A 21,499-nucleotide genomic window follows, 5' to 3' on the forward strand; every position below is an offset into this window, starting at 1 on the left:
GCTCGGCCTGGCGGCACCACTGCTGGGATAGGATTGTCCCCTCTGCCCCAGCAATGCCCACTGTGGTGTGTGCACATGTGTGTGTGTGTGTGCATGTGTGTGTGTGTGCATGTGTACAAGTGTGTGTGCACATGTACATCTGTGTGTGCGTGTGTACCTGTGTGTGTGTGCACATGTACATCTGTGTGTGTGTGTGTACCTGTATGTGTGTGCACATGTACGTGTGTGTGCATGCATACATGTGTGTGTGTGCACATGTGTGTGCATGTGTACATGTGTGTGTACATGTGTGTGTGCATGCGTACATGTGTGTGTGCACATGTGTGTGCATGTGTACATGTGTGTGTGTACATGTGTGTGTGCATGCGTACATGTGTGTGTGCACATGTGTGTGCATGTGTACATGTGTGTGCGCACATGTACGTGTGTGTGTGCATGTGTACATGTGTGTGCACAACTCTGTGGCCCAGTGATTGCTAACAAGGGCACTGCTGCAGACAAGGCCGATGCTGGGCTTTTCCATGCCCTGGGTTGAGCACCAGGAGGAGCAGCAGCAGCTCCCGACCCGTGGTGAGGGCTCAGGAGTGCATTGAGGCGGGGGCGGCACTGCAGGAGCGCGGTGAGGCCGGTGGCTGTGCCAGGACCTTTTCCCCAGCGCCCACAGGCACTGCAGGATCAGTGAGTCATGAGGCTGCGCCTGTGGAGCCAGCAGGTGCCTGACTCTGGGCACGGATCTGTCCCACCACCTCCAGCTCACGTGAGCAGCAAAACGGCTGAGAGAACCGACCCCGCTGGCGGCTGCCGAGGGGCTGCAGCACACAGCGCTGTGGCCGGTGGGCACAGGCCATTCCATCCCATCTCACTGCCCCGGAGCTGAGCTCCAGCCCAACGTCCTTCTGTCTGTCCTGGCCACATGAGCGGAGGATACACGGCCCAGCTGGGGTGTTCCTGCCTGCATTCCCCCTCCCCAGGAACAGGACCAGGCACTGGGGGGCTGCAGATGACCTGCCCCATCCCCAGCCACTCTGCTCCCCTCTGCTCAGAGCTCTCCCTGGAGCGTGACTGATCCTCACTGTCTTATTTGGACAGTGCTTCGTAACTGTGTACAAAAATATTTTTAAAACTGGTTCTGCCGATATCCAAGGAGAGGAGAGATGTGAGAAACAGGATCTTTTTGGGAGGCTCGTGACTCAGAACTTGGAGCTGGTTGCAGAAAGTCAACACAAACGCCCTGATCGGGGATTAGCTTTGCCCCAGAGGAGCGCACGCTGCTGGGGGTCACCAAAAACCCAAAGGCAGCCCAGCTGGAGGGAGTTGTCCCAGAACTGGGTGCAGGTGCCAGGAAATGGCTGCCCAAACACTCGAGCATTCACCGGGTTGGGTCAGGGGTCAGAGCGGTGGCGGGGGGAAATGAGAAGCAGACAGGAGAGCTCCGCCAGCCCCTGTGCTCCTGCAGGGGCCAGCAGGGCTCAGTGCCACGTCGTGTTAATGCTGAGCACATTGGGATCTGTCGGACTGCACAGCACAGCACCCACCCCTGGGTCCCACCGCCCGCATGGGACAGCAGCGTGCTGGGAAGCCTGCAGGACGGACAGGCTCGTTGTTTTGTAAATTCTTCTAGTCATTTCCAGACATTGGCAAACTCCCCCGGGCACGCAGCCAGGCGGTGTGTGAGCCTCCGGGAAGAGGATGTGTTTTAAAAGCAATGTTGCAGCTTTTCCCATTAAGCAGAGCATCCTCACGGGGACATCAGCCCAGCGGTGCCATGAGCGTGCAGAAACCTCCTGCTTTCCTGCAGGGATGGCAGCACCGAGCCGGGGCTCTGGGGCACCCCACCGCCCTCCAGCAGCGCGACCTGCTGGCTGTGCTCACGTGTAAGTGGAGAGATTGTTTATTAGATCCACCGACGGCGCTGGGGAGACCCTTAGGTCCCCTGATGGTCCTGGGGAGACCCTTAAACGCACCGATGGTCCCAAGGAGACCCCCTGTCGCTCTCAGTTTATCCATCCGTGAAAGCAAGAGCCTCACATCTCCCGGCGGTGGCTCTCGGGGAGACGTTCGGACGCTCTGGGAGACCCCAGACCCGCCGCTGCTCCCCGGAAGGCCCCGCTGCGCTCCCGGCTCCGTCCAGCAGCCCTTTCAGCCCGCGCCATCCCGGGCTCTCCCGGGTTACCTCCACGGCCGCGAGGACCGGCGGACCCCGAGGCGGCCCGGCCGGGTCACCGGAGAGCCCTTCCTGCAGGTGGCTCCGGGGCCGCGATCCCCACCTGCGCACGGGCGGAGCGGAGGGGCGGAGCGGAGGGCCGGGGCCGGGTCCTCCCGCAGCCCGGCGAGGCCGCAGGCTCCGCCCCGGCTCCGGCTCGGGAGAAACTTTCCGTCGGCGCCGTACGCTCGGCGGGAGCCCGGAGCTGGGGCCGAGCCGCAGCCTCAGCCGGAGCCGCAGCCGGGGCGGGCCCGGCCCTATGGGCAGCGGGCGGCGCGGGGCTCTGCCCGCCGCGGTCATGTCCGCCCCGCGTGCACCTGCGGACGGCGGCGAGGCCGAGCCCGGCCCCCCCGAGGTGTCCCCCCGGAAGAAGAAGGGCAGCGGCAAAGCGGGCGGACTGCGGAGGGCCTTCAGCTGGCTGCGGGGCCGGAGGAGGAAGAGGAGGGCGGGGAGCCCGGCGGCCGCGAGCCCCGATCTGCGCGGAGCGGGTGAGGGGGGGCGGGGAGCGGCGGTCAGCGTACGGGGGGGCGCGGAGCGGTGACCGGGAGGGTCGGGGTGTCGGCCGGGCCGGTCGTGCCGTTTGTGCCGGTTGCGGCGGCGGCTGACGAGAGCTGCGGGTCGTGGCCGTGGAGGTGGCCGAGGCGAAGCGGGGGGGTGGGCGAGGAGGGCTCGATGTGAGGCCACGGCGGTGCGGGGCTGTGCGAGGAGGGGCTGAAGGGGGACCGAGGGGACGGCGGAGGAGGGTCGGCGACGGTGGCCGTGGAGAGGCCGAAGCGGGCTGGGTGCTGAACGGGGGCCGCGATGGCGGTGATCGCGGAGGACGGACCCGGCGCTGCTCTCACCGCTGCCCCGAGGGCTGCTGCCGGTTCGGCTCCGGCTCTGCGCTGACTCAGAAGGTCGTTGGGGCCGAGGGAAATCTGGAGGCGCGCCAGCAGCTTCTCCTCCTCCTGGGCCCGGTGTTTGCCGTGCTCCAGGTGTGGCCCTTCCTGTCCTCGCCGTGGCCCCGTGCAGGGCTCTCCTCGTGTCCCATCCGCGTCCCGTCCGGAGCCGCCCGCAGGGTGCGAGGTGTGGAGGTGTGCAGTTGTGACACGCTCTGCTCGCACGGCTGCTCCCGGTGGCGGCGGTCACAGCAGGGGTGGCACGGCTCCGTCCCCGCCGTGAGGGATCCCGGCTGTGTCACACGGCCGTCCTTCCCGCAGGGCGCGGCGGTGCCACCCGGCTGCCCTCGCCTGGAATTTTCCTCCTCCGTTTGCCCCGGGGGGTTCGTTCCTAGAACCGCGGCTTCGAGAAGCCCACTGAGATGTGTGATAAGGAAGGAGGGGCCGTGGAAAGGCGGGGGGGGACCGAGGGCCCTGGCTGTGCGGGGGGTCCCTGAGATGCTGCCTGGGCGCAGCACACGGAGCGCGCGCTGCTGCGAGCCTGAAACCTGAGCAGAAAAAGCAAGCCGTGCCAAAGCATGTGATATTCCTCCCTGCAGGAGCGCCCGCTCCAGCTCTGTCAACCCTTTTTTTGTTTTTATTTTTCATAATTAAGAATTTTTCCTGAAGTTTTACCATTCACCCACTGGTCAGCAGTCACGGCTCCAGCCCGCTCCCCGTGCTGTGTTGGCAGGGCGCTGCCGCCCCGCGGGCCGTACGCTCAGCATCCCGGCACCCAGGATGAGGGGCTGTGCGGCGTCCCCATGTGGGTGGCAGCGCTGGGGGTTTCCGTGCCCCTACGGGCTGTGGGTTCCCCGCTGCACTTCCCGCAGAGCCGCTCGGAGGCGCGATGTGGGGCAGCGCGTGCGGGTCTGAATCACCCGGCCGGCTCAGCAGCCCCACCCTGCTTAACCGCCTCCAGCCCGGCTGTGCGCGTCCCCGGGGCTGCGCTGTGGCCTTGCTGCCCGCTGACCTCAGGCGGGTGCCGTGTGCCGTCCTTTCCTGCGCAGCAGGGCCGCGGTTGCTCCCCGAGCAGCCGGGGAGACGACGCTGTCCGTGTTGCGCGGCGATGTCCCCGCAGTGCTGCGCGGGGTGGGTGCTGTGTGAAGCTGTGGGCTCTGCCCAACCTGGCGGTGTTTCCAGACGTCGAGCTGGGAACTGTGGGATGGAGAAGAGGAGCACTTAAGCGGGTCGCTGTGGGCTCTGGCTGCTGGCGCTGTGCTCTTCTCTCCGTGTCTTTGTGGTGCTGAGCCCTGCAGCAGCCGTGGCTCTGTTGCCCTCCGTTTGTGTGGCTGTGGGGCGCAGCTGTGGGTCAGGGCTGTTCCTACTCCCAGCCTCAGTGTCAGCCGGGTCTGGATTGCTCAGCACTGAGACCATGGGAACTGCAGGATGAAAGTGATTCCATTTTGGATCAGCCCTGTGGTCCATCTGATGGGAAATCCCAGCTCTGTCTGCTCAGCTGGGCTGGGAAGAGCAGGGATGCCGTCATCCCGACGGGTGGATCTCAGAGGAGGAACGGCACTGGGCAGCGGCAGCCCTTGTGGAGGATGGAACCCCCTCCTGCTGGATGCTCTCGGTCCCAGCACAGCCTGGAGGAGCAGCCGCAGCATCCCTGAGCACTTGGGTGACAGCCACAGGCACTTCCACTGCTCCAACGCGCGTTGGCGGCTGGAAGATGGAAAAAGAAAGAGAAATGTGTGAGCTGGAGGAGTCCGTGTGAGCTGCAGCCCTCGTCGGGTCGTTCTGCCCTCCTGCAGAGGAGGAGCACCGCTCAGTGCCCAGGGTGTGCATTTCCCCCATATTGTGGTGACCCTGGAGCTGAGGGTGTTGTCAGCCCTTGGGATGTTGGGTCGGGGTGAAGCAAAGGGCCCTCTGCTCCTGCAGCCTGCCCTGCAGTGCCGTGGAGCTGCTTTTCCTGCTGTCTGCAGGAGATGTTTTGGTTGGGAGCAAGGGAGCTGAAAGCTTTCTCTCTTCCTGCGTGAGCAGTGCTTGCAGCCCCACGGGGGGCTGACAGCCTCTTAACCCTCAGCAGCGCTGTGTGCTGCAGCAGGGGGGTGTGAGCAGGGGGGTGTGAGCAGGGGGGTGTGAGCAGGGGGGTGTGAGCAGGCCCCTGCATGGCCGTGTGCTGGGGGTGTTAGCCCAGATTTTGGCTATGGCTTTATATGGGCCTCACAGCATTGCTCGTGATTCCCCAGCAAAGTAAAGGAATCGATGTTCTAAGAGCACTAAATGAGCGTTGGCTTCTTGCCTTTGATGCCAGCTTCGAGCAGCAGCAGCAGACTTCCTGAGTGCTGGGGTTAAGAACACAGCTTTGAACGCACGCAGCGGCTGCACAGCGGGGCTGAGCGCTGCGGGGCTGCGTGTGCTGCTCTGATAGCAGCTCCGTGCCTCTGCCCCCCATGTCCCCCGTCTCCGCTGTCACACGGCAGCGCCGTCGCCATTTGGTGTCAGTGCGTTCTGGTCCCGAGCTGCTGAGCTGTGCTGAAGTGCAGGAGGTCGTGGGGAGGTGGCAGTGCGGTGCTGCCCGCTCCATCCGCGCGGTCACGAATTTGTTAAATCTGCAGAAGGCAGAGAGTGACACTTCAGAAAATGTGAGCAACAGGAATCCGCCGGCCCGGCCCGGAGCCACCGAACAAAGAGAGGTGTGTCCTCAACCACAGCTATTCCACCTGGAGACAACTGCAGGAATTGCTCTCACAAATAGCGTTCCGTAAGAGCCGATAAAACTATTTTGCCGGGGTCGTGTTTCCTTTTAGAAGGAAGGTTTTATTTCATAAGACAATATCATCATTGACTTCGTCTCCGGCGCCAGGGGGAACACAGGCCAGCGGAGGGCGAGAAGCTGGGCAGGGATGAAGCAAAAAATCCTTCACCTGCCAAAGGAGCAGAGGAGCAGAGCCCTGCGCTGAGAGCTGCGCTGCCCCGGGGCGAGGAGCTGCGTGGTGCTGACGGCCTGGGCTCCGGCTGCAGCAGGAACTAATGTGAAACCCTCCTGGTTATGTATTGCTGTTAATGATTGGGGATCTCGAGCGGGGGTTTTGTGTCACCTTTGCCTCTCTGAGCTTTGCTTCCCCATTAAGGGAACAAGGGCTGAATTCCTTTCTCATTCAGGCAGCGCGGCTCCCGCTCTGTTTGCTCGGGGATGCAGTCAGAGTGGGGACTGATCCTTCCCTGTGGGGCACAGGGGGGTCTCTGCCCCACGGGACGTGGGCTGCCCGCCTGGCGGAGCGAGTGTGTGACCACAGCAGGATTGGGTGTGCAGCGATGACGAGATCTGTACCTCGCTGTCCATCTCCCTGCCCCTCCACCCCGCTCTTGTCGGTGGGGCTGGCTCTGACCTTGGCTCTGCTCCCTGCCGGAGCCCCTGGAGCACTGTGGCTGCTCAGTAGGAGTTGGGTGCTGGAGCAACAGGGAAGTGTCTGCCTGTATCTGGGGCAGTGCTGCAGGCTCCAGCCCCCTCTTTTTTGCAGGGAGAGAAGTGAAAATGCTTTTCTTCAAGAAGTGTTTGGTGAAGCTGTGTCACGGCGGAGGGGGAAGCATGCAGTGCAGGGTCTGCGTATCTACTTTGAAGCAGCAGTGCCAGGATGTGGGGTCACCCCGCATTGCTGAGCAGGGAGCTCTGACTCTTGCTCGTGTGCCCTTGTCCTGGTTTAGTCCCAGGGCTGGGTGCTGCCACGATGGGCCGCGCTGATGCAGCACCACGGGATCAGGCTCTGCCAACCACACGCTGGTGGGAACCCGAGCAACGTTAATTCCACTGCAGAGAAGGAGGCTGAAGTCCAACGGTGAACTCATTGTGCATCACCTCGGGAGGTCGGCACGGGGCGTCCGGCTGATAATTTTTTTACATCACCTCCATAGTTGTAGTGCTGCGCCTTCACCACGAAACCATCCTTCCTATTTATCCGCGCCTTCGCTGAATCACCAAAGGAACATAAACACTGCCGGTGGGAATTGCCCACCCTCTGACCAGCTGACCCCTCCCTGCCCTCAGAGCGTTTAATTTTCTCATTAAAGCCAGAAGGGAGAGCTGCACTTCACACAGGCGGGCTGCTCGCCGTGCCCACGCGTTTCGCAGCCGCCCGGCTCCGGGCCTGTCCGTGCAGAACCGCCGCTCTGCAGGAGCGCGGCCGGAGAGCCGCCCCGAGGCCGCGGGGTTGGGATCGGCCGGGCAGGGAGCGGGGCTGCGGCGACGTCCTCGTGAGGCCGGCTGGGCTCCGGCCGCAGCTTCGGGCGGCAGGCGCTCGGAACTTCATCGCCTTGCCGCCCCCGGGGGAGGGCGGGGTGGGATGCGCCCTTGGGGCCGCGGCTCCCGGGACCCCCCCACCCCGGCCGTTTCTCCCACAGAGCCGGACTGCGCTCGGGACACGCAGAAATTGTTGCGGGCTCAACTCGGCGTTGCCAACTCGTGAGCTGGGGCGGCCGCGGCCGCTGTGCCGATAGAACGAACGGCGGACAGCAGAACGCAGAGAGCGGAGCGGGGCCTTAAACCCCGTCCCTGCGCTCCCACCCACAGCATCCACCTCGATCCGGGGCTGGGAGGGCCGCTGGGCGCTCCCGGGAGGCCACTCCTCTCCTCCTGTGCCATTGGCTCCGGCACAGCCGGCTGCGAGCTGGGCTCCCGCAGCGATGGGAGCGGGCGGCCGGGAGCCCTGCGCCGCGGGCCCCCCCGGCAGCCCCCTCAGCACCGCCATGTAGGGCCGCGGCGTCCTCCGCCCGGAGGCGGTGGAGGCTGAGGTCGGAGCCATGGGCAACGCGCACCGCAAGAGGAGTCCCGCGGGCTCCCCCTGGCCGTGGGGTCGGGCTGGGAAGCCGAGGGCAGGTAGGAGCTGGGGGGACGCGTCGGCGGCTGGGTCCGTGGCCTTGGGGGCTGTACGGGGAGAGCCGGGGGAGCAGACTGGGAGAGAGCATGGGGACCGGGTGGCTCGCTGCGTAGCTGGGGGCACTCGCTCCGTCGCAGCTTTATGCTCTGGGGGTGCAGTTCAGAAGACTGGAGAAGCAGAGGGAGCTCAGCTCTTGATCCGAGGGAGGGTCCCGTGTGAATTGGATGCGTATATGGGGTTATCAGACCCTTGGGTCCCCGCCGGCCCCCTGCTTGGTCCTGTCAGACCGGGACAGTGCGAGCAGTGAGGCTGCTGACCCGTCCTGCTGATGTTAAGCTGCTTCCCTGCCCCCTGCGTGTGGTGGGGAGGGGATCTGACTGTGCTCCTGGCTTGGCACAGGTGTGGTTGGTGGGACTGAGGTGGCATTAAGGGCTGTTTGGTGGCTTGTCTGCGCTCCCTGCGTGCTGAGACCCCTTCCTGTGGTGTGTGCAGCTCTGGTGTCTTTTGGTGCCTGTCCCCAGCACCACCACATCCTGCCCTGCTCAGAGCCAGCACTTGGGCTCTGCTGCCAACTCTGCCGGCATCCCAGTGTCCCTCTTGTCGCAAGGCAAACATGTCACAGCCTGGATTCAGCTCCCTGCTGGGCTCAGGGCGCAAGAAAGCCGTGTGAAACTGTGAGGTGTGGTTCAGAGGTGACCTGCAGAGCACGGCAGGCAGCCAGAAGGCTCAGCCCTGCGGGGACTCTGCAGGTCCCATTTGTCCCTGGAGCACAGGGACAGGTTGGGGTTTGCAAAGTGGGCAGCTCTGGGAAGGCCCATGGTGCGTTCTCAGCCTCATAACAGGGGTAAAAGGGGTGTAACATCTGTAACAAAGCCTCCATTTATCCACACCATCAATTACCTGTTGAAATCGAATGGGTATTAAGCAAAGCAAACAAGTCCTAAAGAGTCAGCTGGGAAGTCCCTTTCCCTAAGATTTGGTGGGGAAGCGAAGCGAGCACCTCCTGCCCTGCAGGCTCCTCCTGGCCCCTCTCCCTGCAGTCTCCTCTCCATCAAACCATTGGGGCTGGTCCCACTGGGGACAGGTCCCCTGCTCCGTGCCAGCCCTGTGCTGCCCCGTGAGGGGCTCTGAGCAGCTCCTGGTCCCGCTGGTCCAATCCCCCAGGCTGGGGTATTTCTCTCCCAGAAGGAAGCTTCCTGCCAGCCTGGCTGCTTTGCCAACGCCGTGCCTTGCTCCAGAGGTTGCACTCAGTGTTCCCACAGGCCTGGGGTTGCAGGTTGGAGACTTCAGGTTGGCTGCACCATGATGGCGTGAGCAGATGGGCCCAAAATGTGCACAGTGGGTGCAGCACCGCCAGGCAGATGCTGGGATGGGTGAGGAGGGCTGAAGGGCACGGGGTGGAAGGCGCTGAGAAAACATGGGGCAAGTTCTGTTTGTTCTCTGCCACCGCTCCATGGCAACGGCGCGGCGGCCACAAAGCCAAAGAATTTGCATTGTGTCGCTTCAGCATTTCGGAGGGCGCAGCTGGGATCACGGGCTGGGGGCAGGGTGCCGGCCCCGCTCCCTGCCATGGCGATGCCCACTCCTCCTGCCCTGACCAGGCCCCAGAGATCCTGGACTTCGGGTCTGAGGATCACTGCGTATCACTGGTGGTGAGACCAGCAGCATCCCGCGGTTCCCATCTCCGGCTGCTCGGCCCCATCGCCATCCTCTGGTTCTCCTGGGGTGGGCTGGTGTGGCTGGGGCTGGGTGCACTTCCTGCTGCTGCTCGGCTCTGCGGGAGTTTTGCTTGGCCGGCCATGTGCTTTCTCAGAGTATTTGCAGGCGCTCCTCCCTGGACCTGCTGGCCGCTGCTGTGTGACCTCTCTGTCCTGGGGTGTGTTGTTTCTCCCCTCCCATAGGGTTCATTCTCTTCCAGCCGCTCCAGACCCGGTGCCCCGGCTGCGGGGCGTTCAGGAGCAGGCAGGCAGCGCCCAGCCATGTGGCTGCCCAATGCCTTTTGATCTCAAAGAGCAGGAGCTGTGCCAGGAGGGGCTGGCAGGAGGCTGAGCTGCCCACGACCTTCTCCCTGCCATGGTGTGAGGGGCACCGCATCCTCAGCCTGAGCAGCCCAGCCCTGCTCATCCTACGTCTCTCTCCCCGTGCCAGAGTAGGGGATGGATGTTCCTCTGGGTGCATCCCCTCTGCTCCTCTCTGGGCTCCTTACGGCAGGAGCTGTGTGGGGAAGGTCCCTGGCAGTCCTTGAGTACCATGGAGACCGAAGCCTCTTATCTGCTCCTTATCAGGACAGCCCCGCCAGGCCCTGCTGAGTCAGGGTGCAGGAACGTGGCACCCGGCCAGGCTGCGCCCAGCAGAAGCGAGGTGCTGAGCAGCCAGCTGGGCCGAGGGAGCTGCAGGTCCTGCTGCTGGGAGCCCTCAGTGCTGCTGCGTGTAAAGGAACCTGCAGGGTCTTGTCTCTAATCCTTTCCTGGATCTGCTCCCATGCGCAGCACAGGACCTGCTGTGACAGGCACGTCTGACATTTGCAGAGCGCCTTCGGTCCCTGCGAGCGCCGGGCACGATGGCAGCGTGGTGGGGATGGAGCGGGCAGCGAGCAGCCTGTGCGGCGCTGGGAAGGGTGCATGGGAGCAGGAGGACAGGAGCTGAGTGCAGGCAGAGCGGCGCTAACAGAGCTCTGGACTTTGGCACCGCTCGGCGTGGCTCTCCGGGCAGGGAGGTGACAGCGGAGTGCCCGCAGCCGGGGGCTGCCACGCGTAGGGCTCAGCCCCAGCCCTCCCTTCGCCTGCTGTCGCCCGCGCTCTGTCTGGGCCATTCCCGCCCGGATCCGTCCCGGCTCTGACTGTGTTTACCTTCAAACCTGTTTGGTGGCTTCTCAGGAGGGGCCGAGCGCAGGTGGGGACGCAGCAGGAGGCCCCGTGCAATGGGCTGCGAGGGCGCTGCACTGCCTGCGAGCTGTACGGGGCCAGGGATGGAGCAGCCCAGGAGGGACCGCGGCTTCCCGGTGCGTTGTGTGACCAGAGCACAGACTGTCCCCATTTCATTGCTGTGCTCCTGCCTGACAGCAGCTGTGGACCACAGCCCCCCCGGTGGGGTTTCCCCTCCCCTCCCATCCCCACCTGATTCTCTGTGGCCATCCACTTTCCCGGGGCACTCGTAGTTTTCTGCACCATAACTGAAAGGAAGAAAAAGATTCTTGTTTGTTTTCTCATTCAAAATTAATTTTATTTCTGTCTCTGCATGGGATTGTCTCTGAGAACAGAACCAGCAGTGCTGTTCGGGTCGTGTTTATTTACTTTGCAGAGATGTTTTCCTGGCTGGAAGATCAGCCCTGGAGCAAGGAGCAGGGCTGGCTGTAGCCCTGCGATAGCACTGCGGGGCAGCCAGGGGCCATGTGGCCAAAGCCACCATCAATATTATTGTGCTCTTGTCCTGCATTAAGACAGCTCAGTCCCAGTGTGCAGACCCCATGCAGAGAGTCGGGGCAGCAGCAAGGGTGGGGAGCTCCTGCAGCCCTCTCGGCACAGAGCACTGTGCTGTCCCTGAGCAGCAGCCATATTTGCACACCTGGGCATCACCATTTGGTGCCCGCGAGGACCGTTTGATGCCCTATGGTGCAGAAGGTCCCCAGTGTCACCCAGAAGTGAAGGCAGCATCTTCTCCTGTTGCTCCGCTGGGACCTCGCAGCCCCCATGCCAGCTCCCCTGCTCCTCCTCCCCATTTTTCCCCGATGAGTCAGTGGTGCCGGGCGGGCGCTGCCTGTTCCCTGCCGCAGGACCCAAAGGCAAGTCAGGGCAGTGCTGTGCAGGCAGCGATGGATGCACACACCTGGGGGTAGTGGCCCAGCCCGCTGCTCACTGGAGGTGCAGGCGCAGCGTGGAGCACGGAGCCAGTGCTCACCCCTTAGCCAGGCAGTGAGGCTTTCTCTCCCTGGCTCACCCCAATGAGAGAGCCCCTGCAATGGGGCCAGCACCATCTCCTTGCGGCATCCTCAGCTGCGTGGATCCAGCTGTGCTCCTTTGGGGTCTCAGCTCTGGTCTCTCCCTCCAGAACATCAGCAGTGCTTTGCCTGTTGGACACGAGGTCCTGAACAGGGAAATCATCCTTGGGGCCGTCCTACCTGTCCTGGGCAGGAACCGGTCCTCCTGCTGCGGGATGCGGCTGCCACGTGCACATGAGGCACGTGTGTGCCAGGTTGGAGCAGGAGAGCCTGGAGGGGACGGGTCGATCCAGGGCGCGTCACAAGGAATGGGTGAGGGATGGGATGGGATGGGATGCCAGCTCTGGGCAGGCGTGTTGCTGCCAGTGTGGGCCGCAGCTGCAGCCTCTGCTGTGGGATCCCCGTGTGCTGGGCTGCGGCTCCATCCTTTGCTGCCATGGATACTGAACCTTTCCTGCAGCGCAGCGACGCACTGCCCGCAGAGCAGAGGGCAGCGCTTGGTGCAGCACGTGCCGCCTGCTTTGTGCACCCTCAGCCCTTTCATTTTGGCCCTTTTCCATTTGCACTGTGAAAAGAGCTGGGAGTGGCTGCCTGTGGCTGCCGGCACCTTCTGGGTGAGCGCGTGGGCAGCGGGGCTGATCCTGCCCTGCTGTGGGGGTAGGTGTGCAGGAACTGCAGGGAGCTCTGCACGTTTGCTGGAGGAGATGCAGAGGAGGCTGCACCACCAGGCCGGGGCTGTGCCCGTAGTGCCGTCCCTCTGCGCCCTGGGTAACTGCTCTGCCCGCAGCCAGCCCCGTGTTTGGCTGCAGCAAGCCGGTTGCGCAGCCCATGGGGAGCTGCTCCTGCAGAGGAAGAAGGCTTTGCCCCACCGGGATGGTGCTGCTGGTGCAGTGTGCAGGATGGATGTGTGCTGCTGGTGGGGCCCCAAGTGACACCGGTGCTTGTTTGGTAGGGTCAGCACTGTGCTGGTGCAAAGCTCAGCGCTCACCTCCTCACGCGGTGCCCCGGGTGCTGCTCCCCTTCACGCCTGGCTGGAGGGCCTTCCTGGATGGCCTTCCTTCAGCGTGGGGGGGTTAAGGAGGGGTCTGGGGGGGCCGCCGGCCACTCCCTGCAGCAGGGCAGCATGCTGTGCAGTGGGGCAGCCCGACAGCGGGTGCAGGGGTGCACAGAGAGGTGTGGGTGCTCCCTGCCTCCACCTCTGCCTGCGGTTCTCTCCCCTCGTGCGTGGGCACTGCGGCTGCCAACCCCCATTCCCCCTCCCCCCTCCACCTGCCCAGCGGCTGGAGCTACTGGTTAGACTGGTCTGAAGCCCGGTTATCCCCCAGTGCCACAGGCTGACTGTGACACTGCCGTGCTGGGGGACACGGTGGGGACGTGAGGGCACAGGCCCTAGCTGCCAAGCTGCAGTACGTCCCAAGGGTTGATGCCTGGGGGCGAAATGCCTCCCACTCCTCCCAGTTGAGCACACTGCTGTGAAGGCCAGCACGCCGGTTTGCAGGGCTGCTGTGTCCGGTGGGGACCAGTCGTGGTTGATGTGGATGATGCGGGGGGATTCGCCCCTGAGCACAGGAATTTGGGGGGAATTCTCTGCGCTCAGCCCCACACCAGGCAGGGTGCGTCCCCGCACGCTTCGTGCAGAAGGGGAGGGAGGGCCGGGGGCGAGCGGGAGGCCAGAGGAGGGGCCCCGCTCTCCTCCTCCCAGCACCGGGAGCGCGCTGGGAGCAGCCGGGCTGTCCCCTCCTGCCGCCGCGCATCCCCCCCCCGGCTCCGGCCTCTCCCCGCGCAGCCGCTCCGCCGGCCGAGCATCCTCCCGCCGGGCATCCTGCAGCCGGGTCCTGCGGCACGGACGAGCGCGGGGAGGAAGAGCTGCGGTCTCAGCATCCGCCCCCCGGCGCGATCGGCGGCGGCGGAGCCTCGGCTGGGGGCGGCGGAGCCCCCTTCCCGCGGGGAGCAGACCCTTCTCCTGGCCACCATGGTGGTTTTCATGGGCAGGAACCTCTCCTCGCTTCTGGCTTTCTTCAAGAAGAAGGGTGAGTGGAGATGCGGAGGAGGAGGGAGGGAGAAGCGCTTCGCTTGTCCTTACACAACCCCGGAGTGCCCCGACCCCCGCGTGCCTCGGGGGTCCCTGCAGCAGCTGCCGCCCCGAGGAGGGCAGCGAAGGTCGCCGGCCCCGTTTCACCGTGGGGACCGCGAGGCACGGCTCGGTGCTCCGCACACGCCGGAAAGCAGCCGAGCCCACGCGGGTGGGGATCAAGCGAGGGGCTGCCGGCGGTGGGGAGGGCATTTCTTAGGGGAGGGGCGGTGCGATGGGGTTGTGGTTGCCTCGCGTCCCTGCACCGGCATGGGGGTCCCTGAAGACCCACCAATGCGCTTCGCACCCAGCCAAGCCTTTGGGTGTTGTGGGTGCTGGTGGAGGCAGCTGGCTTGGCTGGGCGGCGCGGCTCCATTGTTCAGGGCTGCTCTTTGTGTGCCGGAGCTTCGAGCGCGGCTGGGGCCGCCTGTGAGCCGTGCTGGGGACAGGGCCTGGGTGTGACAAGGCAGCGGCTGTCCCAGTTGGTGGTGGATGCCGAGCAGTGCGTGCCTGCATCCCAGCGGTGTTTCCCTCCAGCCCTGCCGCCTCCTGTTGTCTCCTTTCCCTTCCCTTCCCTTCCCCTCCCTTCCCCTCCCTGCTTGAAGTTGTTTTTTTCCAGGCAGGAAGAGCTGGAGGCTCTGGAGGGTGGACGGAGCTATGCCCATGTCCCCTGTCCACTCGGGACCAAAGCTGTGGGTGGGTGCCAGCCATGGGCACCACTGGGTGCTGGGAAGATGGGGCTGTGAGATGGGTGTGCATGGCCCTGTGCTGGCCGTGGCGTGGCACCTGGAGCTCTGCCACCTGGTGTGGCTGTGGAGGGGGGACAGCAGCCTTAGGGTCCCCTGGGGACTGTGTCATGGTTTACATATTCTGTACCAGCTTGGGGGTGAGTCCCTGCTCCCTGGGGTTCTTTGCAAGGCCTTGAGATGATGCAGTCCTATAGAAGGAAAGGTCTTTTTGTCTTTCTGTCCATATTTGCCCCTTCGAGCATCCTGCGGCCCCCACAGCACGCAGCTTTGTTGCCCTCCAGTGAAGGTGCTGGGCGGAGGGCAGCGCCGTGCCCCAGCTCTGTGCTGGCTGCGGGGGGAAAACGCTGCATCTCTCACAGCGCAGACAGCCTGACTCCATCTGATCGATCGGGCAGCGCTGGAGGGACGAGGCCGGTCCCGTGCTCTGAGCTCGTGGGCAGACTGCATCCCGCCTGGCTGCAGGGCCGGGGGCTGCTCACGTGCAGGGGGCTGGTGGGTGACCCCTCTGCTTTTGCAGGTGCCGCCAAGACCGAGAACGACAGGCGGCTGAGCGTGCAGTACAAACCAGGTGATGAGTGCCCCGACAACGTCTTCTTCCCCAGCACGCGGCCACCACACCTGGAGGAGCTGCACAACCAGGCCCGCGAGGGGCTCAAATCCCTGCAGCACCAAGGTGGGCACTGCCGGCTCTGAGGGTCCCCCAGGGCTGCAGGGTGGTGTCCCCAGTGCCCCGGGCAGCTGGCTGGCCTGCCTGTGTGGGCGGTGCTGTGGAGAGTGACCAGAGTCCAGCACTGGGGGTGGCACCAGTGCTACAGCCCCGCTGCCCTGGGGGGCACTGGCTGTGCTGCTGGGCTCAGCAGTGCAGACTGACCCCCTTCCTTCTTCCTGCAGAGAAGCAGAAGCAGACCAAAAGTGCCTGGGACCAAGGGGACACCAACAGCCTCCAGGTGAGCATGGGAGCTCCGTCCAGCCATGCTTGGGGCTCTGTGGGGGGTAAGGTGAGTGAGGCAGCCCCCCTACACCCTGCACAGGGCAGAGGACAACGCTGTAGCCCAGAGGAGGCAGGGATGTGGCTGAGGCTGGGGCTGCAGGACCGGGAGAGGGGGGTTGCGGGGCAGGAATGGGCTGTGTCCCTCTCAGTGTTGTCCCATTTGTCCCATGACGAGGCTCTGTCCCTGTCCTCAACGCCAGTGTGTCATGCCTTGCCTCACGTGGCTCTGCCTATGGCCCCCCACCATGCCTATGTCCTTCTGACCCCCCTGTCTGCCCCACTGGTGTCCCCTGGCAGTGCTGAGTGAGGCAAGGAGGTGGGACGGTATGACAGGGACCGCTGGCCACATCCAGCCCCATGGTGGGGCCCCTCCCTGGCTGCTGATGGACGAGAAACTCCCACTCTCTTGGCTGAGCTGGAGTTTGCTGCTTCCCTGGGCTCTGACCCCGCTCCCAGCGCCTCACCCACGTGTATTTGCTTAAACTGCTGCCTCCCTTTGGCTCTCGGCCACCTTAACCCCTTAGAAGCAGGCGGTGAGGGCTTGGGGAGGAGATTCACAGGGCTGTGTCTTGTCCTGACTTCTGGGAGATGCTTTGGAGGGGTGAGGGGGGCACAGAAGGCCCTGCTCATTTTGAGGCTGTGAACCCAGTGTATGCCATGTTTCCCCTTGCATTGCCACCCCATAGCCTGCCCCAGCCCCGGGGTGTTTTTGGCTTAGTGGTGATGAGGTTGATGCTTCCCTCTGGTGCGGGGACGGGACGGTGCTGACCCCTCTGCCCTGCTGGACCTGGCTCGTCTGTTCTCTGGGGTCTGCAGGACTGTGTGGGGTCCCTGGGGCTGTTCCCAGCCCCGCTCCTAGTGGGAGGACTCTGGCTGCTGGTGTGGCTGACTCAGCCTTTGGCCCTCAGAGTAGCTTTTGTCTGGGCTGTGGAGTCAGTTCGCAACAGAGAAGGGGCCTGGAGGGGACAGGGCCGCTCCTTCCCTGCAGCCTGGGGTCCATCTGAGCCCACTGTGTGTCCCCACAGTCCTGTGCGTTGTCGGAGGATGACAGTGTGTCCTTACGGAGCCGGGCAGCCTCCTGCATCACCGACAGCGCCTCTGAGGACGCCCTCTCCATCCGCTCTGAGATGATCCAGCGGAAAGGTGCCGGGCTGTGGGGCCAGGGGCCAAGCGGGTGCGAGGGGTTGGGGAGCGTGGCAGGAATCTCTGGGGCTTTCAGGCTCAGAGCTTGCATGGCCACGAGCCAGCGCAGGGATCTGGGGGCCTTTGGAGGAAAGAGCAGCTCTAGCTGAGTCAGAGGCTGCCACGGGTTCTGGGATGGAGCTGGGTGAGGGGACAGACAGGCACACAGTGTCTCCTCCCTGCTTGGCTGCGGATGCTCCCTGGGCCGTGCCGGGTGTGTGAGCAGCAGCTGGTACTGGACTGCAGACATCGGGGACGCATGGCCCAGGGCTCATGTCACACCAGCTGGACTCACTCACTCCTTTCACAGGTTCCACATTCCGACCACACGATTCCTTCTCCAAATCTTCAGAGAAGGCTGGCAGGAAGAGGAAAGAGAGGAGGACAACAGTGCTGGGCATCCCCCAGCACGTCCAGAAGGAGCTGGGTAAGTGCATGAGCGAAGAGTTGTTGTAGGGTTCAGTCCCATCCCTGGAGCTCTGTTTATCTCAGTGGGGTGCATCTGCCTTGAGATCACAGCTGGCTCACTTCTCCCTGCTCCCAGGTCTCAGGAACAGCCGGGAGATCAGGGAACGTCCCACAGATGGGCACGTGGGCAGCCGGGCACCGCAGCCCCTGCTGAACGGCGGCCAGGTCTCCGGTGACGCCATCCGTATTCCCACCATCGATGGGAACCTGCCACCACTGGACGTTCCCAGGGGTGCCCGTGTGCGCCTGGGAGCCTTGGAGGAAACAGACACGGCCCTGCAGAAGCACATTGACCGGGTTTACTATGATGACACGTTGCTGGGAAGGAAAACGTCAGCCAAGCTGTCGCCCATGGTGAGGCCGAAGTCGTTGGCCGTGCCAGGCATGACCACCAGCGCCAGCCCCCCGGATCTGCTGAGCCCCGTCATGTCCATCTCACCTCAGGGCACCTACATGTCCAAGATCATCCCCAACGCCATCCTGCCACCTATGGTGGACGTGGTGGCCCTGACGAGGAGCAGCGTGCGGACATTGAGCCGCTGCAGCCTGGTGTCGTCCAGCCCGGCCTCGGTGCGCTCTCTCACCCGTTTCTCAGAGCGCAGCACCCGCAGCCGTGAGCCCTCTTCCTCCAGCGACAACTGGAGCCACTCGCAGTCCACCGAGACCATTGTCTCCAATAGCTCCACCATCTCCTCGCAGGGCGGCTCCGACCGCCGGCAGGCTGAGGCTGGGCTGTGCAGCGAAGCCGACACCGCGCGACGCTCTGACACCGATCAGATCAGTGTGTACAGCTCTGCCAGCTTTGCCAGCGCCTGCTCCAAGCCTGCCGTGGCTGCAGTGCGCACAGCACACGGGCTGCTGGCCGTGGGGCCTCGCAGTGTGGGCGGCAGCAGCGGCCGCACATCCCCCGCCTTCAGCACCAGCAGCCAGGCTGAGGGCTCGGACACGGGCAGCCTGGCGAGCGAGCGCTCCTCGGCACGCAGCGTCTCCCTCAGGAAGATGAAGAAGCCCCCGGCACCCCCTCGCAGGACATTCTCGCTGTACCAAAAGGCGGAGGGGGAGCACAAGGTGCTGGGGCTGCCCCCCAAGCCCAACCGGCGGCCACAGCAGGCGAGCGATGTGCCCTGGTCCCCGCACCCTGAGCCCTTCAGCCCGACGGTTGAGGATGAAGTCTTCTCCTCGCTGTCGCTGAGTGAGACCAGCAGCGTCCGCTCTGAGAGCTTGGCTGGGACCAACTCCCCCAAGACCTCACGGGGCAGCCCTGGTGAGCGGGGAATAACGGTGGTGCTGAGGGAACCCTCAGCTCAGCCCAAGTGGAGCTGCCCGGATGGCTCTGACCGCACCATGTCACCCTCCAGTGGATATTCCAGCCAGAGCGGGACGCCCACACTGCCTACCAAGGGGCTGGGACCCCCGGCCGCATCCCCAGGCAGGGTCCAGCCCCAGAAGCCGGACCGGGTCTGCTCCTTACAGTCCCCCGCGCTGTCCGTCTCCTCCTCCCTCACCTCTATCTCCTCCTCTGCCTCAGACCCAGTGCCCTCTGAGACACCGCACTGCGTGCAAAGCCGTTCGGATAGGTTTGTCATCCCGCCGCATCCCAAGGTGCCCGCTCCCTTTTCCCCTCCGCCCACCAAGCCCCAGATACCTACTGCCCCCGCCGGCCCTCTCACCCCTTCACTGGACCCGTTGGTGCCCAGCGCCGCAGGGCAGGAGCCCTCCACCAAACCCAGCACCAAATCACCACCGCCATCACCACCGCCCGCCTACCACCCGCCTCCTCCACCGGCCAAGAAGGCAGAGGTGAGCCCCGAAACTGCCTGCGAGGCCCCCACGGAGGCTACCTGGCCCCCACCGCCCCCCCCGGCCCCTGAGGAGCACGACATGTCCATGGCAGACTTCCCCCCTCCAGACGAAGCCTGTTTCTCCAGCCTGCCCCCGCCTGACGCCATGCTGACCCCAGCCGCAGGGCAGAACCACGCACCGAGCACAGCCGCATCTTCCTCCTCCTCAACCACCATCTCCTCGTGCGTCCAGCAGCAGGGCTCACCGCCATCCCCCGCCACGCCACTTCCCGGAGCCACCGCGCCGCCGCCCGAGGCCACCGTGCCCCCACCGCCACCTCTGCCGCCGCCATCAGCTCCCGCTTTACCGCCCCAGATCTGCCTTAAGAAGGCGGCGAACGGCTCCCGGGCAGACAGCAAGAAGGAGCCAGCATCGCGCAGCAAGAGCGGCCCGGTGCCCAAGGAGGACGCCAGCCTGCCCATCGTCACACCCTCCCTGCTGCAGATGGTGCGGCTGCGCTCCGTCAGCGTGGAGCCGCCCGCTGTGGCCGAGGAGCGCGCGGTGCCGCAGAAGCCCATCCGCCGGGCCCTGTCCACGCGGCAGCCCAATTCTGCCAAAGATGCGGTGCCTTCAAACCCGCTCCGTGCTGCTGTGCACCTCAGGGCCTCCGCTGCGTCCTCCGGTGAGGCTTCCGGGCTGGCCGCAAAACCCCCGGGCGGCAAAGCGGCTCCTCCTGGCCTGGAGGCGCCTGCCGGCGATGGGCAGCTGTCCCCCAGGCACAAATCCCCCACCTCCACCGCCAGCTTCATCTTCGCCAAAAGCACCAAGAAGCTGGTGATCGAGACACCCTCATCCCCTGAGGCACAGGCCGACCTGAAGAGGAACTTGGTCACCGAGCTGATGAATTTCTCCGGGCAGCGCTCGGCAGCCCCGGCTGCTGCCCAGCAGGGCCCAGGCAAGACAGCAGCGCACCGAAAGCCTGGCAAAGTGCCCCCTCCTGTCGCCAAGAAGCCTTCGCTCGGCCTGGGGCCATCTCCATCACCCCTGAGCCCAAAGGCACCAGAGGCGCTGGGCTCCCCTGCGCCGGATGAGAAAGTCAAGGCAGTGGCAGTGGAGGAGGAGAGCAGAACCGGCAGTGAGCCTGTGGGAATGGCTGAGGGCAGAAGCGCCGCGGTTGCAGAGCCGCCGGCACAAGGTATGTGGAGCAGGAGGGCTGGGGGTGCTGGCCGAGCCCTCTGTGTGTGCTGGGGGCTCCTTAGCCAAAGGCTACGGCAATGCTGGGGGTGGTGCCCGAGCCATTGGCCAGAGCCAATGGAGCTGAGTGTGGATGCTCGTGGCCAGGGGACCCAGCGCAGCACTGGGGTTGCATTGGGGCTGCTGTGGGACACCAGGACAGCGCAGCAGGGGATAGGCCTGTGGGAGGCTGCGGTGCGGGAGCGGGTCCCTGATGGGCTCTTCCCTCTTGCCTTGCAGACAGACAGGGAGAGACAGCCTGAAGGACGGAGCTGCAGGACTGGTGCCCCCGCGGACAGGAATCCAAATCTCTCAGGGACCTGGGCAGGTCAACGGATGAGTGTGGAACTGGCAACTAACTTAACACAGGAAGCAAACAGCCTTAGCCTCCATGGCCTTGATGATATTTATGCAAAAATGGTGTTGGTTTCACTTTCCTAAGTACTACGGCTTTATTTTGCATTATTTTTTTTTACCGGACTCGAGGCCTGCACCCAGAGCCAGCGCTCCTCCCTGCTGCGCTGCCGCGTGGTTTGCGCGTGTGAGCAGAGCAGCTGCGCAGAGAGGAGGGCGAGGGGCTGCAGCCACGCAGGTGAGGACACGGGAAGAGGACAGCGCTGGACCCAACCTGCTCCCGGCCAGCTGGGCCTGTAAAGAATCAAAGCACTTTGGACAAAGGAACTGGAAAGCTTCGGCCACGGCCGCCCCTGGGAGGACTTGGGCAACAGAAGCAGCGTGAGACAGAGCCCCGGATGGGTGGAACGGCGCTGCAGCCCTGGAGAAAAGCACGAGGGGTCTCTGGGCTGGCACCGCTCCCTGCCTGCAGCTCACCCCGCTGCTGGGCACAGCCAGCTGGGAGCCGTGCGGCTGCAGCAGGAGCCCTGTGAGCTGCTGTTCGGGCCCTGGGCTGTGGGCTGGAGCCTTGATTTCTGTTTCTGTAAACTTTGGTCACATTTTGATTTCTTTGATTGTAAGAAAACAAAAAACAACAACAAAAAAACAAAACCAAACAACCCTCTGCCGCCAAGTAGCCCCTCAGAGCTCTGTACCTGGCTGGTAAAGATGATGACTGAAGCTCATTGCCTCCTGTGCTTCCTGGCTTTAGATCCTGGCTGCTGCCAACCTCAGCCTCACCGCATCTCA

The 21,499-nt window shown here is 64.2% G+C and overlaps 1 protein-coding gene and 1 long non-coding RNA gene across 5 annotated transcripts; both read left to right on the forward strand.

The window, feature by feature from the left end:
* The first annotated feature begins 2,303 nt into the window (after positions 1–2,303).
* NHSL3 (NHS like 3) lies at positions 2,304–21,430 on the forward strand. 4 transcript variants are annotated; one of them, XM_085208842.1, is made up of 9 exons: positions 6,835–7,942; positions 13,667–13,910; positions 14,571–14,647; positions 15,218–15,373; positions 15,592–15,647; positions 16,717–16,834; positions 17,184–17,300; positions 17,418–20,318; positions 20,597–21,430. In XM_085208842.1, the coding sequence occupies exons 1-9, from the start codon at positions 7,867–7,869 to the stop codon at positions 20,617–20,619; spliced, it is 3,768 nt and encodes a 1,255-aa protein (XP_085064968.1). In that variant the 5' UTR covers positions 6,835–7,866; the 3' UTR covers positions 20,620–21,430. The 4 variants fall into 4 exon arrangements, with proteins under 4 accessions (XP_085064969.1, XP_085064968.1, XP_085064970.1 ...); XM_085208843.1 differs by lacking the exons at positions 6,835–7,942; positions 13,667–13,910; positions 14,571–14,647 and adding an exon at positions 2,304–2,691; XM_085208844.1 differs by lacking the exons at positions 13,667–13,910; positions 14,571–14,647 and having other exon boundaries at positions 6,837–7,942.
* On the forward strand, positions 9,602–11,158 carry LOC146542809 (uncharacterized). The gene is made up of 2 exons (XR_014879640.1): positions 9,602–10,390; positions 10,472–11,158. It is a non-coding gene; the product is annotated as an uncharacterized LOC146542809 (long non-coding RNA).
* Positions 21,431–21,499: the final 69 nt, after the last annotated feature.

This window comes from Meleagris gallopavo, chromosome 25 (genome assembly GCF_905368555.1).
Source record: "Meleagris gallopavo chromosome 25, MGAL_WU_HG_1.1, whole genome shotgun sequence".
Lineage (NCBI taxonomy): Eukaryota > Metazoa > Chordata > Aves > Galliformes > Phasianidae > Meleagris > Meleagris gallopavo.